Raw genomic sequence first — 13456 nt, forward strand, 5'->3', positions numbered from 1 at the left:
TAGGATGTGTTGTTTAAGTGTTCCCTTTATTTTTTGAGCAGTATATATATTATATCACTTGCACTTTCAGGGGCCTAAACAAAGGTTTACAATCTGGCTGTGATTACAGGGGAAAGAAAACATGCCAAAACGGACTTGTCAAAACACTCAACCAGTAAAGGTTCAAGACTTGCTATGACTTTCAACAGTCCCCAACACACATTAAATCGTTTTTTAAATTTGTTTACAATTTTTAATTTAACCTTTATTTAACTAGGCAAGTCAGTTAACAATATCTTATTTACAATGACGGCCTACCAAAAGGCAAAAGCCCTCCTGCGGGGACGGGGCCTGGGTAATTGAAATAAAAAAAAATACAATAGAAATAGAGGACAAAACACACATTACAACAAGAGAGACAACACAACACTACATAAAGAGAGACCTAAGACAACAACATAGCAAGGCAGCAACACATGACAACACAGCATGGTAGCAACACAACATAACAACAACATGGTAGCAACACAACATGGTAGAAGCACAAAACATCGTACAAACATTGTTGGGCACAGACAACAGCACAAAGGGCAAGAAGGTAGAGACAACAATACATCACACAAAGCAGCCACAACTGTCAGTAAGAGTGTCCATGATTGAGTCTTTGAATGAAGAGATTAAGATAAAACTGTCCAGTTTGAGTGTTTGTTGCAGCTCGTTCCAGTCGCTAGCTGCAGCGAACTGAAAATACAAGCGACCCAGGGTGTGTGTGCTTTGGGGACCTTTAACAGAATGTGACTGGCAGAACTGGTGTTGTATGTGGAGAATGAGGGCTGCAGTAGATATCTCAGATAGGGGGAGTAAGGCCTAAGAGGGTTTTATAAATAAGCATCAACCAGTGGGTCTTGGGTATACAGAGATGACCAGTTTACAGAGGAGTATAGAGTGCAGTGATGTGTCCTATAAGGAGCATTGGTTGCAAATCTGATGGCCAAATGGTAAAGAACATCTAGCCGCTCGAGAGCACCCTTACCTGCCGATCTATAAATTATGTCTCCATAATCTAGCATGGGTAGGATGGTCATCTGAATCAGGGTTAGTTTGGCAGCTGGGGTGAAAGAGGAGCGATTACGATAGAGGAAACCAAGTCTAGATTTAACTTTAGCCTGCAACTTTGATATGTGCTGAGAGAAGGACAGTGCACCGTCTAGCCATACTCCCAAGTACTCCAAAGTTAGGGCACTACTACCACATATCAGTTCAATTTGTACAGCATTCTCACTAACAAGTGCAACAAATATAGCCACGTACAAGGCATGCCTCGGAAAATATGTTAATGAGCCAACGATTCTTTCCCTCCCACAACATTTTTCCACAAGGCACCATTACCATAACTTACAGAACGCTGCAGTAAATATACAGCAAAACGGTACTTTATTGTTAAATTATATTAGAACAATTGAGTAATCGGGGGAGAAGTGCCTTGGTCAGTGAGGTGACAAAGAACCCGATGTTCACTCTGACAGAGCTCCAGAGTTCCTCTGTGTAGATGGGGGAACCATCCAGAAATACAACCATCTCTGCAGCACTCCATCAATCAGGCCTTTATGGTAGAGTGGCCAGACAGAAGCCACTCCTCAGTAAAAAGCACATGACAGCCTGCTTGGAGTTTGCCAAAAGGCACCTAAATTACTCTCAGGCCATGAGCAACAAGATTCTTTGGTCTGATGAAACCAAGATTTAACTCTTTGGCCTGAATGCCAAGCGTCACGTCTAGAGGAAACCTAGCACCATCCCTACAGTGAAACATGGTGGTGGAAGCATCATGCTGTGAGGATGTTTTTCAGCTGCAGGGACTGGGAGACTAGTCAGATCGAGGGACAGATTAACGGAGAAAAGTACAGAGAGATCTTTGATGAAAACCTGATCCAGAGTACTCAGGACCTCAGACTGAGGCGAACGTTCACCTTCCAACAAGACAATGACCCCAAATACATAGCCAAGACAACGCAGTGGTGACTTCGGGACAAGTCTCTGAATGTCCTTTAGAAGCCCAGCCAGAGTTTGGACTTGAACCCGATCGAACATCTCTGAAGAGACCTGAAAATAGCTGTGCAGCGACACTCTCATCTAACATGACAGAGCTTGAGAGGATCTGCAGAGAAGAATCTCCCCAATAGGTGTGCCAAGCTTTTTTATTTTTTTATTAACCTTTATTTAACTTGGCAAGTCAGTTTAGAACAAATTCTTATTTACAATGATGGCCTACCCCAGCCAAACCCTAATCCGGACAACGCTCGGCCAATTGTGCTCCGCCCAATGGAATCAAACCAGGGTCTGTAGTGACACCTCTAGCACTGAGATGCAGTGCCTTAGACCGCTCCGCCACTCGGGAGCCCCGACACTTGTAGCGCCATACCCAAGATGACTTGGGAGGCTGTAATTGCTGCCAAAGGTGCTTCAGGCCCTTTACTGAGTAAAGGGCCTGAACACCTATGTACAGTTGAAGTCGGAAGTTGACATACACCTCAGCCAAATACATTTAAACTCTGTTTTTCACAATTCCTAATATTTAATCCTAGTAAAAAAGCAAAGCACCCCCACAACATGATGCTGCCACCCCCGTGCTTCACGGTTGGGATGGTGTTCTTTGGCCCTGCAAGCCTCCCCCTTTTTCCTCTAAACATAACAATGGTCATTATGGCCAAACAGTTCTATTTTTGTTTTATCAGATGAGAGGACATTTCTCAAAATAGTACGATCATTGTCCCCATGTGCAGTTGCAAACCGTAGTCTGGCGTTTTTTTGGAGCAGTGGCTTCTTCCTTGCTGAGCGGCCTTTCAGGTTATGTCGATATAGGACTCATTTTACTGTGGATATAGATACTTTTGTACCTGTTTCCTCCAGCATCTTCACAAGGTCCTTTGCTGTTGTAATTTAACAAAATGTGAAAAAGTAAAAGGGTCTGAATACTTTCCAAATGCACTGTAGGTTTTTTGAACGTCAAATCCATGTAAATCCAATTGTCTACGTATTTATATGCGGGACACAATCAATTGGAGAACCATCATTGACTCCTGTGTCCACCTTTATGTACATTAAGAAATTCTCACTTAACCTCATCAATCACAATGGCCTGAGTTCTGTCACTAAGATAAAACAGGTGGAACAAATTAGAGGTCGACCAATTAATCGGAATGGCCGATTAATTGGGGCTGATTTCAACAATGTGTTGCTAACCATCAACATCAACGCCTTTCTTAAAATCAATAGCTCTGTTCTAGGCCCTCTCCTATTCTCGCTATACACCAAGTCACTTGGCTCTGTCATATCCTCACATGGTCTCTCCTATCATTGCTATGCAGACGACACACAATTTATCTTCTCCTTTCCCCCTTCTGATAACCAGGCGGCGAATCGCATCTCTGCATGTCTGTCAGACATATCAGTGTGGATGACGGATCACCAGCTCAAGCTGAACCTCGGCAAGACGGAGCTGCTCTTCCTCCCGGGGAAGGACTGCCCGTTCCATGATCTCGCCATCACGGTTGACAACTCCCTTGTGTCCTCCTCCCAGAGTGCTAAGAACCTTGGCGTGATCCTGGACAACACCCTGTCGTTCTCCACTAACATCAAGGCGGTGACCCGATCCTGTAGGTTCATGCTCTACAACATTCGCAGAGTACGACCCTGCCTCACACACAAAGCGGCGCAGGTCCTAATCCAGGCACTTGTCATCTCCCGTCTGGATTACTGCAACTCGCTGTTGGCTGGGCTCCCTGCCTGTGCCATTAAACCCCTACAACTCATCCAGAACGCCGCAGCCCGTCTGGTGTTCAACCTTCCCAAGTTCTCTCACGTCACCCCGGTCCTCCGCTCTCTCCACTGGCTTCCAGTTGAAGCTCGCATCCGCTACAAGACCATGGTGATTGCCTACGGAGCTGTGAAGGGAACGGCACCTCCATACCTTCAGGCTCTGATCAGGCCCTACACCCAAACAAGGGCACTGCGTTCATCCACCACTGGCCTGCTGGCCCCCCTACCTCTGAGGAAGCACAGTTCCTGCTCAGCCCAGTCAAAACTGTTCGCTGCTCTGGCACCCCAATGGTGGAACAAGCTCCCTCACGACGCCAGGACAGCGGAGTCAATCACCACCTTCCGGAGACACCTGAAACCCCACCTCTTTAAGGAATACCTAGGATAGGATAAAGTAATCCTTCTAAACCCCCCCCTTAAAATATTTAGATGCACTATTGTAAAGTGGTTGTTCCACTGGATATCATAAGGTGAATGCACCATTTTGTAAGTCGCTCTGGATAAGAGCGTCTGCTAAATGACTTAAATGTAAATGTAATAGACAAGTATATATTTTTAAACCTGCATATTTAGTTAATATTGCCTGCTAACATGAATTTCTTTTAACCTGTTGGGGCTACAGGTTAGCAATGAACCCCGAGACGGGATTGCTAACAAGGCTAGAAATTCAAAACATCAAAAATCGAATAATTTCAATTTCTCAAACAATCAACTATTTTACACCATTTAAAAGATAAACATGTCCTTATTCCAACCACATATTTCGATTTTCAGAGGCTTTACGGCAAAAGCATAAAGTTAGATTATGTTAGGACAGTACATAGCCACAAAAGTACAAACATCCATTTTCAATTCAAGGTCAGGCGTCACCAAAAGCAGAAACCAGCTAAAATTATGCACTAACCTTTGGCAATCTCCATCAGATGACACTCCTAGGACATTATGTTATACAATACATGCATTTTTTGTTCCATCAAGTTCATATTTATATCCAAAAACAGCATTTTACAGTAGCGGTGAAATTCAGATTTTTTTCTTCTCTGAAATGCTTCCGGTGAACAACGTTACAATTTACAAAATTACTATTCGAAAACATTGGTAAATTATAATATTGTCATTCAAATAATTATATTTTAACATTTCTTAAATGCTACTGTATTGCCAGATTTCAAAATAACTTTACTGGGAAATCACAAGTTGCAATAAACCGGGTGCTGTGCTAAGAACAATAGGCTAGGCTATATAGGTTAGCATCATCTTGTAACCATCTAATATCAATAATACTATCGTCAATAATCCCTTACCTTTGATTATCTTCATCCATTGGCACTTCCAGGAATCCCAGGTCCACTACAAATGTGGTTTCTTTTGACAAAGTTCATAATTGATGTCCAAATAACTCCAAGTTGTTCCATGTTGTTAGCGCTTCGGTGGCTACTCAAAAGTAGCGCGGGCGGGGGGTGGGAAGTCACGGCGAAAAGTTTAAAAAGTTTAAAAAATAATCTATTTACGTTCGTTCAAACATGTCAAACATTGTTTAGCATCAATCTTTAGAGCCATTTTTAACGTGAAACATCAGTAATGTTTCAACCCGACCGCTCCTGTGTCTAGAAAAACGTTTTTGAAAATTGTCTCGCGTCACATGATTGAGCAGGTGCAGGCAATAATGGAAGTGACGACATCCCAGGGAGGTCAACTTCCCTTCCTTGTCATCCGGTCTCTGTTGATCATAGACGCTTCAAACAACTTTATAAAGATCGCTGACATCTAGTGGAAGCCGTAGGAGTTGCGAAATGAATCCTTTCTCACTGTGGTATCTATTAAACAATGATTAAAAAAAATAGTACAGGCACAAAATTCTTTTTTTCTCTCAGGTTTTCTCAGGTTTTTGCCTGCCATATGAGTTTTGTTATACTTACAGACACCATTCAAACAGTTTTAGAAAATTCAGAGTGTTTTCTATCCAAATCTGGTAATAATATGCATATCCTAGCTTCTGAGTTGGTGTAGGTGGCAGTTAAAAATGGGCACATATTTTTGTTCAAAATTCTCAATACTGCCCCCTAGCCCCAACAGGGAAATTGTGTCACTTCTCTTGCATTCTGTGCAACAAAGTCAGGCTATATGCAGCAGTTTGTGCTGCCTGGCTCGTTGCAAACTGTGTGAAAACCAACTTTGCCAAACGGGGGATGACTTAACAAAAGCGCATTTGCAAAAAAAAGCACAATCGTTGCACGAATGTACCTAACCATAAACATCAATGCCTTTCTTAAAATCGATACACAGAGGTATATTTTTTTAAACCTGCATATTTAGTTAAAAGAAATCCAGGTTAGCAGGCAATATTAAACTAGGGAAATCGTGTCACTTCTCTTTCGTTAATTGCACGCAGAGTCAGGGTATATGCAACAGTTTGGGCCACCTGGCTCGTTGCGAACTAATTTGACAGAATTTTACGTAATTATGACCTCACATTGAAGTTTGTGCAATGTAACAGGAATATTTAGGTTTATGGATGCCACCCGTTAGATAAAATACGGAACGGTTCCGTATTTTACTGAACGAATAAACGTTTTGTTTTCGAAATTATAGTTTCCGGATTTGACCATATTAATGACCTAAGGCTCGTATTTCTCTGTGTTATTATGTTATAATTAAGTCTATGATTTGATATTTGATAGAGCAGTCTGACTGAGCGGTCGTAGGCAGCAGCAGGCTCGTAAGCATTCATTCAAACAGCACTTTCGTGCGTTTGCCAGCAGCTCTTCCCTGTGCTTCAAGCATTGAGCTGTTTATGACTTTAATAGCGTTTCAATCGTTGACGTAACTCGCTCTGCAAGGGCCGCGGCTTTTGTGGAGCGATGGGTAACGATGCTTCGAGGGTGGCTGTTGTCTGTGTGCCGAGGGTCCCTGGTTCGGGGCGAGGAGAGGGATGGAAGCTATACTGTTACACTGGCAATACTGAAGTGCCTATAAGAACATCCAATAGTCAAAGGTATATGCATTATTTAAACCAAATTGAACATTTTTCATTATTTATTTGAGGCTAAATTGATTTTATTGATGTATTATATTAAGTTAAAATAGTGTTCATTATTGTCATTATTACAAATAAATAAATCATGTAAAAAACAAAAGCTGATTAATCGGTATCGGCTTTTTTTGGTCTTCCAATTATCGGCGTTGAATAATCGGTCGACCTCTAGAACAAATATAGCCCCTTACAAGGCACGCCTCAAAATATGTTAATGAGCCAGAGTCTTTCTCCGCCCACCAAATTTTCCCACAATGCACAAGTATATATTTTGTTACACTGGCAATACTGTGCTGCTGTAAATATGCTGCTGTAAATATACAGCAAAACAGGTAGTACAGTACTTTACTGTAAAATGGTAATGTAAAATTAATGCAACTTCTGTCATTTTACAACAGTGTTGCGAAATGCCATTGAGTCCCCCATATTACTGTACTGTAATATAGAATAACAGTAGCTATCTGTAAATATTTTTCTGTAAATTTACATCAATTTCTTAAAGTAAATCATTGTTTTTTAAATATGTTGGTAACAGTTTTATTAAAGCAATAAGGCACATGTGCTGTATCATGAATACGGTCACAAGTAAATTAATTGACTGACTGGCCCTCGGCTATCGTGTTGGACCAAACAACGCCATTTACCTGTGACTGTATTCAGAAAACCATCATGGGGGACGTTAGGTACTATGGTAAATGTATTCATTTTATGCAAATGTATGCACTTTTAAATCATTTTATAGTTCAAAAACGATTTATTTATTTAATTGTAAGACTTTTTTTGCAGTTGGTCTAGTGTCTGTAGCTTAAACAGTTAAAGAGCTGTACCATTTTGAAAACCAACCACTATAGGCTGCCATTGACAGCCATGTTGTTTTATGCATTTTCAAATAGTTATAATGCACGGTAATAATGTTTAGTGTCAGGACTTGCACTATTATCAGACTTTCCTGAAAAAAACACGGAAATTAATACAAAAACTGTTTTTGTATTAAGTGAAATATTAATATTAATATTATTATAAGTCGAAAAAAAACAGGATATTTAAAAGCTAATTTGAGCTATGTACTAACAAGGCTTTTCAGCATCAGCAGCTTGACTACTGCTAGAATACTGTAGCTTTATTGATCTACTGTACTTCAATAACAGATATACTCACATTGGATGGGTTGATTGGGATTCAAACCTTCTCTCAAATAGCCTAATACATACTCTTACATGCATCTTAAAGTTCGTTGCCAAACACCAAATAAAGTCCAAAAAATAATGAGAAGAGGAGCGATAACTAGAAACTAACTAGGTTTATTATTTTATCTGTGGATTAAATGTCGGAGTAGAGGACCTTGTGCATTTCAGGTAAAATAACAACGCAATGTTTATATCCCATGACAAATTAGCTAGCAACAGCAAGCTAGCTAGCTAAATTGCCATGAGTGTTTCATGTGTTTCGACCTGTCCCCAAATGAATATAGTTGGTTCAGAGTTCGTTTTGATATTTCAACCTGCGTGTCCAGATCACATCTGGTGTGGATGGACAAAATCAACATTTGTGCGATGGTGCATGCGGACGCACGCACGTGCCCGGGTCTAGTCAGCATGCTAGAGTAGGGTTACACTATTGATGTACTTGGTAATGTGAACGTGTTTTTTCATCCCATTCAATTCATTTAAATGTTATTGGGAGGTAAGTTTCAAACGGCTTGACTATATATATCAGTTAGGGGAGTTAAACCTGTTGGGTCCCATTTCTCACCATCTCCCGCTCCCCCCTCTTTCTATCCCACTCTCTGTTTCCCCCTGATGAAGCAGAATGAAAAGATGAATCAGATGAACCTGTTCTCCAAGCAGATCAACACGAAGGAGCCGGTGAAGGGCAGCCTCATGTCCTACATCCTGACTGACCTGAAGATCCCCCTCTCCTATGAAATCCGCCTGGCCCCGATCACCACCTACAGCACAGGAGACTATGTCAGTCGTACCATCAAGTACACAGAGTGTGAGTAGTACCCGGTGACTGGCTTGCACCTGGAGCCAAAATGGACACTCTTTAGTTAGTGTCTAATGACATTAATAATAATAACTAATCCGTAGCTGGCCAAACAGGGTTGGGTTCAATTCCATTTTCATTCCAGTCAATTCAGAAAGTATACCAAATTCCAATTCCAAATATTCTTATTTGAAAAGTATTTAGTTGTAATTATATTATTATTATTATACTTCCTGAATTGACTGGAATTGAAATGGAATTGGCCCCAACCCTGTTGCCAAGTAGGCCCTTTTTGTTCTGTTAATTTAGGCAATTATTTAAATACATTTTAAAATGTGTGCAACTACCAGGGTTGGGTAGGTTACTTTCTACATGTAATCTCTCACAGTTACAAGTTACCTGTCCAAAATTATAATCAGTAATGTAACTTTTGGGTTACCCAAACTCAGTAACGTAATCTTATTAAATTAAATTACTTTTAGATTACTTTCCCCTTAAGAGGCATTAGAAGAAGACAAAAATGTATGTTATCAATTGAACCACATCTTTTGCAGTTGAAATCATAGCTGGCCATATATGGATGTTATGGGTTGGTTATGTAGGCTTCTTCAAACCGATTGCTTTCTACTACATATAATATAATAATACAATTAAATTATCTTTACATTGAAAACCAAACTCTATCAGAATTCCAGAATTCCAGTCATTCCAATTATACCCCTTGTTATACCCCTTGATCTTCAAGAATAGGACTTGAAAATATGTAAGTATAGATTAGCCAAAAATCTCACATTTGGACTCAGACCAAAGGACAGATTTCCACCGGCGTAATCTCCATTGCTTGTGTTTATTGGCCCAAGCAAGTCTCTTCTTCTTATTATTGGAGTCCTTTAGTAGTGGTTTCTTTTGCAGCAATTCAACCATGAAGGCCTGATTCACGCAGTCTCCTCTGAACAGTTGATGTTGAGATGTGTCTGTTGCTTGAACTCTGTGAATAATTTATTTGTTCTGCAATTGCTGAGGCTGGTAACTGTAATGAATTTATCCTGTGCAGCAGAGGTAACGCTGGGTCTTCCTTTCCTGTGGCGGTCATCATGAGAGCCAGTTTCATCATAGCGCTTGATGGTTTTTGCGACTGCACTTGAAGAAACTTTCAAAGTTCTTGAAATGTTCTGTATTGAATTACCTTCGTGTCTTAAAGCAATGATGGACTGTCGTTTCTCTTTGCTTATTTGAGCAGTTATTTTTTACCATAATATGGACTCCCGTGGCGCGTGTAATCCCGTGGCGCGATTTTCAAATACCTTAGAAATGCTATTACTTCAATTTCTCAAACATATGGCTATTTTACACCATTTTAAAGACAAGACTCTCGTTAATCTAACCACACTGTCCGATTTCAAAAAGGCTTTACAACGAAAGCAAAACATTAGATTATGTCAGGAGAGTACCCAGCCAGAAATAATCAGACACCCATTTTTCAAGCTAGCATATAATGTCACAAAAACCCAGAAGACAGCTAAATGCAGCACTAACCTTTGATGATCTTCATCAGATGACAACCCTAGGACATTATGTTATACAATACATGCATGTTTTGTTCAATCAAGTTCATATTTATATCAAAAAACAGCTTTTTACATTAGCATGTGACGTTCAGAACTAGCATACCCCCGCAAACTTCCGGGGAATTTACTAACAATTTACTAAATTACTCACGATAAACGTTCACAAAAAGCATAACAATTATTTTAAGAATTATAGATACAGAACTCCTCTATGCACTCGATATGTCCGATTTTAAAATAGCTTTTTGGTGAAAGCACATTTTGCAATATTCTAAGTACATAGCCCAGCCATCAAGGCTAGCTATTTAGACACCCGGCAAGTTTAGCCTTCACCAAAATCAGATTTACTATTACAAAAGTTTGATTACCTTTTGTTGTCTTCGTCAGAATGCACTCCCAGGACTGCTACTTCAATAACAAATGTTGGTTTGGTCCAAAATAATCCATCGTTATATCCGAATAGCGGCGTTTTGTTCGTGCGTTCCAGAAACTATCCGAATTGGTAAATCAGGGTCACGCGCATGGCGCTTTCGTGACAAAAAAATTCTAAATATTCCATTACCGTACTTCGAAGCATGTCAACCGCTGTTTAAAATCAATTTTTATGCAATTTATCTCGTAAAAAAGTGATAATATTCCAACCGGGAATCTCCTTTTCGGCAAACAGAGGAAAAAACACAAAGACGGGGGCGGCCAGTGCACGCGTCTAAGCCCACAGTCCCTTGATCGGCCACTTGAGAAAGGCGATAATGTGTTTCAGCCTGGGGCTGGAATGACAACATTCAGGTTTTTCCCGGGCTCTGAGAGCCTATTGGAGCCGTGGGAAGTGTCACGTTACCGCAGAGATCCTTTGTAATGGAATGAGATGTCAAAGAAAGACAATAAATGGTCAGACAGGCCACTTCCTGTAAAGGAATCTCTCAGGTTTTGACCTGCCATTTGAGTTCTGTTATACTCACAGACACCATTCAAACAGTTTTAGAAACTTTGGAGTGTTTTCTATCCAAAGCCAATAATTATATGCATATTCTAGTTACTGGGCAGGAGTCGTAACCAGATTAAATCGGGTACGTTTTTTATCCAGTCGTGTCAATACTGCCCCCTAGCCCTAACAGGTTAACCTCTTACATCTAGACGTTCCGCTAGCGGAACACCTGCTCCAATATCCAATGATAGGCGTGGCGCGAATTACAAATTCCTCAAAAATACAAAAACTTCCATTTTTCAAACATATGACTATTTTCCAGCATTTTAAAGACAAGACTCTCCTTTATCTAACCACACTGTCCGATTTCAAAAAGGCTTTACAGCGAAAGCAAAACATTAGATTATGTCAGCAGGGTACCCAGCCAGAAATAATCAGACACCCATTTTTTAAGCTAGCATATAATGTCACAAAAAACAAAACCAGAGCTAAATGCAGCACTAACCTTTGATGATCTTCATCAGATGACACACCTAGGACATTATGTTATACAATACATGCATGTTTTGTTCAATCAAGTTCATATTTATATCAAAAACCAGCTTTTACATTAGCATGTGACATTCAGAACTAGCATACCCCCCGCAAACCTCCGGTGAATTTACTAAATTACTCACGATAAACGTTCACAAAAAACAAAACAATTATTTTAAGAATTATAGATACAGAACTCCTTGGTGCAATCGAGGTGTCTGATTTTAAAATAGCTTTTCGGTGAAAGCACATTTTACAATATTCTGAGTAGATAGCCCAGTCATCACGGCTAGCTATTTAAACACCCACCAAGTTTAGCCCAGACCAAACTCCGATTTACTATTAGAAAAGTTTGATTACCTTTGGTGTTCTTCGTCAGAATGCACTCCCATGACTGCTACTTCAATAAGAAATGTTGGTTTGGTTCAAAATAATCCATTGTTATATCCAAATAACGGCGTTTTGTTCGTGCGTTCAAGACACTATCCGAAATGTAAATAAGGGTCACGAGCATGGCGCATTTCATGACAAAACATTTCTAAATATTCCATTACCGTACTTCGAAGCATGTCAACTGCTGTTTAAAATCAATTTTTATGCCATTTTTCTCATAATAAAGCGATAGTATTCCAACCGGGAATCTGCGTTTACGTAAAAAGACGAAAGAAAATAAAGCATGGGGTCAACTCGGGCACGAGCCTGAGTCTCACAGTACTGTAACCAGCCACTATCCAAACGCGCTACTTTTTTTCAGCCAGAGCCTGCAAAGCCACGATTCAGCTTTTTGCCGCCTTCTGAGAGCCCATGGGAGTCGTAGGACGTGTCACGTAACAGCAGAGATCCCCTGTAATGGATAGAGATAATCAAGAAGGGCAAGAAATTGTCAGACAGGGCACTTCCTGCATGGAATCTTCTCAGGTTTTGGCCTGCCAAATGAGTTCTGTTATACTCACAGACACCATTCAAACAGTTTTAGAAACTTTGGAGTGTTTTCTATCCAAAGCTAATAATTATATGCATATTCTAGTTTCTGGGCAGGAGTAATAATCAGATTAAATCGGGTACGTTTTTTATCCGGCCGTGAAAATACTGCCCCCTAGCCATAACAGGTTAACCTGTCTGGGAACGTGGGACGCTTGCGTCCCACCCTAGTCTACAGCCAGTGGAATCACGTCGTGCGAAATACAAATACCTCATAAATGCTATAACTTCAATTTCTTAAACATATGACTATTTTACACCATTTTATAGATACACCTCTCCTGAATCGAACCACGTTGTCCGATTTCAAAAAGGCTTTACAGCAAAAGCAAAACATTAGATTATGTTAGGAGAGTACCCTGCCAAGAAAAATCACACTGCCATTTTCAAAGCAACTAGCATTCATCACAAATACCCAAAACACAGCTAAATGCAGCACTAACCTTTGACAATCTTCATCAGATGACACTCCTAGGATATCATGTTACACAATACATGCATTTTTTGTTCGATAAAGTTCATATTTATATATAAAAACAGCATTTTACATCGACGCGTGACGTTCAGAAAATATTTTCCCTCAAATGCTTCCGGTGGACCAGCGCTACAATTTACAAAATTAATATTCGAAAA

General features: G+C 40.2%; 1 protein-coding gene across 1 annotated transcript in view; it reads left to right on the forward strand.

Annotated features, from left to right (window-relative positions):
* LOC106610595 (MAM domain-containing glycosylphosphatidylinositol anchor protein 1) overlaps nt 1–13456 on the forward strand; it is a 357350-nt gene that overhangs the window by 274857 nt on the left and 69037 nt on the right. The window contains exon 12 of the mRNA XM_082956545.1: nt 8647–8824. Within this exon, the coding sequence (XP_082812671.1) occupies nt 8647–8824 (178 nt within the window). The remainder of the gene's footprint in view (nt 1–8646; nt 8825–13456) is intronic.

This window comes from Salmo salar, chromosome 09 (assembly GCF_965601325.2).
Source record: "Salmo salar chromosome 09, fSalSal1, whole genome shotgun sequence".
In the NCBI taxonomy this organism is placed as follows: Eukaryota; Metazoa; Chordata; class Actinopteri; order Salmoniformes; family Salmonidae; genus Salmo; species Salmo salar.